Genomic DNA, 6,047 nt, shown 5'->3' with positions numbered 1-6,047 from the left:
TTATATGTATCTAAAAAGTAAAAAATTTGTAAAAAAATATTTAAAAAAATTAATAAATACATAAAAATATAAAAAATGTACTGAATTATCGTATTTTTTTTTATATTTTTAATATTTAGTGAATTTTTAAAAGTTTTTTTCATAAATTTTTTACCTTTTAGGTATATTTATATTAAGTATGTATAAAAAATAAAAAATAAATTACTTAAAATATTAAAAAAATTCAATAAAAATAAAAAAACACAAAAAATAAAAAATAAATTTTTTTAAAAAGGATTTTTGAAAAACTCTAACAAAGCATGCTGCTCTCTTCATTTCTCGGTTCTCCCAACTTTCTCAGCACTAGGAAATCAACTTTCTCTTTACACACACACACACACACACACACACAGAGAACCTGTAAAACCCTAGTTTCTCGGCATAGGGCTGACAGTCCAATTCCTCAAAATGGCGTCGGTGATTTTCGCGGACTGTTCATCTTCTACCGCGGCGGCGACTCGGTTTCTGCCCCTGAGTCGACTCAGCGTCCTTCACTCTCACTGGTCGATGCCCTTCAAGTTTTCACCTTCGAATCATAGCCTCCTCAGAACCATCGTCGCCAACGGTCACTCACCTTCTTCTCCTTCTGTTCTCACTGGTACTTGTCTCTTCAAAGCTTACTTTCAAATGCTAATTCTCTTTTTTATTTGCTATATTTTCTCATAGAGATTTATTTATTTATTTTTAAAGAATTAGACAATATGAATTAGGTTTCTGTGGCATAAGTTAGTTTAAGTTTCTCAATGTGCTTTGTAAGGAATGAACATTGTTTAATCTTTAGAGTGTAAAATATGATGAAAAGTGAAAGGGAAAGTGATTGTAAAATTTATTTTATTGTAGGAAAATTGGGATAGGAGCTAAAAGCCAAGTTACCATGCTGAGATGGATTGTATAGGAAATTTAAATTTAAGTTTCTTGCAGTTTTCACCACTTTCATGCTAAATAAATGCGGCAAAAGTTTCAATTTTTGTTCTCTTTTGATGGACTTTTTACCTCTTCATCTTATGTTCCTAACCAAACTCACCCTTATGTATGTGAAACATGAGTGATTGGGCATTTTGTCGAGCGTGTTGAGTGTGTCTAGTGCTCTGTTACATCATTGGTGTGGGTTTTGGGAGAGGAATCAGGGAAGGGGAAAAAAATGGTGAAGAAAAGATTGCGAAATGCTCGAGACATGAGGCTTGCCTTTTGTGAACTTTTGCTTTAATATTGTTCAGGGAATGAAAAGGAGCGTGGAGGAAATTGAATCTCGCACAAGATGTTGGCACTCTTTTTAGCATTATATAATGTTGTGTTGTGCTATTAGAAATGTGAATGAGAGTATGATGATTTACTCTTAATTCTCCTCTGGAGTATGCACAAGCAGTGATGTGAGAATGTTGCATCAAATGTTACTCATCCATTCTTGTTAGACTGTATTCTCTCATTGGCTTCTTGCTACCACTGCTGGTTTTTCAAACACAATTTGAGAACAATCTTGTGAGATTTTTTCCATTTTGCCTGTTTGCCTTTTTTTTTTTTAATTATATATATTTTAAATATGACTCATAAATGATGTTATTGTAATGATGTAGTTGCTTCTACGCTTGGTGATTTAGAGCAATATATATGCTTACTAAGGCCATTTGCTTTCCATTGAAATTGTTGCTACAATCAAGACAAATCCATGCACCATCATGTGTAAAACCCCATTTCATTAAATGTGTTAATTTTTGAAGAAGAACCAAAACCATTTTGGAGAAGTTGCTTTGTACATCAAATGTAATCTTTAGTTGTTAAAATGGTTCTTTTGAAGTTGTACTTTATATATGTATAGTTTGAAAAAAGGGATGGAGGCATATGTTATAAACCATTCTATATCAGTTAATAGCCTTTTAAGTTTTAAATGATTTGTTGGTGAAAATTTAGCCAAAGTGATCCTAACTTTTAAGCCCTCAACTAAAACATCTATGCTAAACTGTAATAAATGTTAAATCAGTTGATAAACACATATTCCATACCATAATAAATGTAAAATCAGTTGAGAATTTATGCAGAAGTGATGAAACTTGACATTGAAATGGTTTCACGCCTCATGTTACTTTAAACCTTATCTCTCTATTCGTGTGCACAGAGTTCCTCATATTAGTTGAGACTAGCCATCCGCCTCTGGACATGAGCAACTTTGCACTATGTTATCAAGTGAACTTTGATACACATTCAATTTGCAGGTGTGTCTCAATGTTAACTTCTACTCGTTCTTGCGTTTAAGACATTGTGACATGGTTGGATAATTTATAGTAGTTAAGAAGTTACATGTCTTGTTAATCATGGGTGCTTTACTCATTTGAATACTACCATAAATGACTAGGTTAAGCAGTTTTGAAATGGAACTACTAATGATTTAGAAGTTCCTTATTTTCTTTGTTTTGTTGGAGACACATGCATAAGCACAATCACTTTCTGTCATGTCCAATATGGATGTTTATGCATTGAAAGGCATAGTAATATAGCTGCTCCAATTATGCGATACATGGCTTCACTGAATGGGCTTTCGGTTCTGCCTAGTAACTTTTGGTTTGAAGCTTTTATTTTGAATTATCTAAGCATGTTTTATTGTGTTTTGACTGTATATGAACATTATTCTGTTCTGGTTTTCTTTTGGTACCCAAAGAGTTTTCTTGTTTTTATCTTTTTTATTTGGATTATTGCGCAGTTGTAATGGCATCTGCAACCTCTGCAACGATCATTGATGGAAAATCAATTGCAAAGCAAATCAGAGATGAGATAACTGCTGAAATATCAAGGATGAAGGATGCTATTGGTGTTGTTCCAGGATTAGCAGTTATCCTAGTTGGTGATAGGAAGGACTCTGCAACTTATGTACGCAACAAGAAAAAAGCTTGTGAATCTGTGGGGATCAATTCCTATGAAGCGCATTTGCCTGAAGACTCCACAGAACAGGAAGTGCTTAAGTATATCTCAGGCTTCAATGATGATCCCTCAGTACATGGCATTCTTGTTCAGTTACCTCTGCCTCCCGTAAGTACCTACTTCTAAATACCGCATTTTCTTTTAAAGTAGTGCAATTATGAGACATTATAAGAATAGAATAGACAGGTTAAAAGATACAAATATTAGAAAATTCTGACAAATCTCTGTTCAATACAGAAACTATCGAAGTTTTTGCTTTAGTTAGGATTAAATCTGGTTGAAAAAAAGTAACGCAAAGGTATTTATTACGGGCTGAAATGTCCTTTCTGTTTAATTTGAATTTGAACATATCGAAAAATGGACCCAAAGGGAGTATGCAAAAAAAAAAAAAAAAAAAAAAAGTTATGGAAAATAAATGGTAAGATCCTTATCATAATTATTTAGTTTTTTTATGCATTTTTAAAACTGCATAACGAATGCAAATAAATTAAGTTCTGGAAAATATAGAGTTCTGATTGTGTTTGCGGGTTTTGAACCAGCATATGAATGAGCAGAAAATCTTAAATGCTGTTTCAATTGAGAAAGATGTGGATGGATTCCACCCACTGAACATTGGCCGTCTTGCGATGCGTGGTAGAGAACCCTTGTTTGTACCGTGTACACCTAAAGGATGCATAGAGTTGTTGCATAGACATGGTGTGCAAATTGAGGGAAAGAGGGCTGTTGTGATTGGCAGGAGCAATATTGTTGGAATGCCAGCTGCCCTTTTGCTGCAAGTAATATAATATTTACTGCATTTCTTTTATGTTAATCTCTGTCCAAGCTATGATTGATGTTATTTCTCTCTAGTTGAATTCTGTTCCCCCCTTTTTTTGCTCGTTGATGTACTCTCTCATTGGTAGAGGGAAGATGCTACTGTCAGTATTGTCCACTCAAGAACCAAGAATCCAGAGGAGATCACAAGACAAGCAGATATCATCATTTCTGCGGTAGGCATGCCGAACATGGTGCGGGGTAGTTGGATAAAGCCGGGTGCAGTTATTATTGATGTTGGAATTAATCCAGTTGAGGTGAGCAGGGTCTTTCCCAAGCTTTTTGTCATGCTTACATCACATTTTCACAAGAATTAAGTCTAAGAACACAGAAACCAATCATAGAACTGGACACAAAATGTGTATGGATGGATAGGATTTTCTGGATGTGAATCCCACCCACCAACAAACTTCATAAAATCTTATCTATTCATGTATTGGTTTCGGGATAAGTTTTTGTGTTTGTGGCAAAACTTTTTTCACAAGCCCTCTCTCTCTCTCTCTCACACACACACACACACACACACACAACACACACACACACACCCATATGTATGCACACACAAAAGTTGTCTTATTTTCGCTTTCTTAATCATAAAACCGGACACAAAATGTAAATGGATGGATAAGTTTTCTAGATGAGGATCCCACCAACAATCTTTATATAGTCTTATCCATTAATGTATATTCTGTGTTGGGTTTTGTGATAAGTTTTTGTGTTCATAGCAGAACTATTTTTACAAGCTCTCTGTGTGTCTCACAGCCACACACACATACACGTGCACACAAAATTTGTCTTATTTTTGCTTTCTTAATCATTGAAAGAGAAGAAATTATGGTTTAGACACCATAAGGTTCAGTAAGAGATGTATTGAAATATATCTGCACTTGGGGATTGGGGGGAATGAATGGGAAAATGCTGGACTGAATTGTGCTGATTCTTTGTGCATCTTCTGTGACAGGATGCGAAAAGCGCAAGGGGTTATCGTTTGGTCGGAGATGTTTGTTACGAGGAGGCTTGCAAAATTGCTTCAGCCATTACTCCTGTTCCTGGGGGAGTCGGTCCAATGACTATAGCAATGCTACTATCTAATTCTCTCAGCGCAGCGAAGAGAGTGCACAACTTCAAGTGAGGTTTTCAGTATTACTGTTTTGATTCAGTCGAGTTGCCCCATTCTTATTTATGTAGTTTCTATCGTTAACCGTCGATTCATGTAGTTTCTATCGTTTAATTTTTTTCAATATCTGAAATTTGGGAAATAGAAAATGCATTATTTGATGTGGGGATGAGTATTTGTATGAGTAATGTTATATAAACCAACAAATAATTTTTCTTACTCACATATGTGACACTATTATTTTAGTTGGTCCCATTTCAGATACTAAAGTTTTGTTACTGCATGTTACGTAGTAAGTGAAAAGTTTTCAAAGATTTGTTGATTTATATAATATTTTCCTACTTTCAAACTTGATGTCTTTTTTTATTTTTATTTTATTTTTTACATGGGAACCATTTTCACATATTTTGATCTTACAATTGTATTGCTGCCAAGACAAGACAATGGATGCTGCAATTTTCTGATGGAATGAATCTCAAAATATTAATTTACTTTGTATGTGTACTGTATATTTTTCTGTCAGAATGATCCATAAAATGCTTCTTTTCTTTTTTCTTTTTTTTTAAATTTTTTTTTAATTTTTATTTTAAATAAATGTTACAAAATGGTGGAAAGTGAACCTTCTGCATTGGTTGGACTTTGAAGGCAACAGTTATTTCCTAGGGATCAAGAACTCAGGCAACGTGAAAGGCCAAAAAAATTAATCAATCTGAAGCAAAATCCTAGTTCGTGAATTGAAGGCGGGGCACTGCCCCTCTTTTTTGACCCAAGGCCCGCCTTGGCGGGCTGATCCAGGCAGGGGATGGACTGGGAACGGTTTCTCGGGGTCTTCCTCGGGCAGCGAACAATCGACTCAGAACTTGGACAGACAAGGCGAATCGACTCAGAACTAGAATAGAAACCCACTTTTTGAGCAATGATTGAAAATAGAACAAAACCCAGTTTGGAATTTTTTTTTAAAAGAAACACTCACTTTACTTTTTCAAGATTGAAAAAAGAAACAAGAATTGGATAGGGTTAACTGGTTTGAGGAATGAGATTTTACTGTTTGAGAGGAATGCAATCAAAGATTGAAAATAGAACAAAAAAACCCAGTTTGGGATTTATTTAAAGGAACACACACTTTACTTTTCATGATTGAAAAATGAGTTGTTTTAGATTGGGA

General features: G+C 34.6%; 1 protein-coding gene across 1 annotated transcript; it reads left to right on the top strand.

Moving 5' to 3' along the window:
- The first annotated feature begins 294 nt into the window (after positions 1 to 294).
- On the top strand, positions 295 to 5,101 carry EMB3127 (Amino acid dehydrogenase family protein). The gene is made up of 5 exons (XM_082869716.1): positions 295 to 637; positions 2,735 to 3,060; positions 3,492 to 3,728; positions 3,855 to 4,022; positions 4,727 to 5,101. The coding sequence occupies exons 1-5, from the start codon at positions 448 to 450 to the stop codon at positions 4,895 to 4,897; spliced, it is 1,092 nt and encodes a 363-aa protein (XP_082725842.1). The 5' UTR covers positions 295 to 447; the 3' UTR covers positions 4,898 to 5,101.
- Positions 5,102 to 6,047: the final 946 nt, after the last annotated feature.

The sequence above is a fragment of the Camellia sinensis genome, chromosome 5 (assembly GCF_055761805.1).
Source record: "Camellia sinensis isolate YWXY chromosome 5, ASM5576180v1, whole genome shotgun sequence".
Taxonomy (NCBI): domain Eukaryota; kingdom Viridiplantae; phylum Streptophyta; class Magnoliopsida; order Ericales; family Theaceae; genus Camellia; species Camellia sinensis.
Note: the sequence above shows the minus strand (reverse complement) of the source record. Positions and strands in the feature narration are given on the sequence as shown.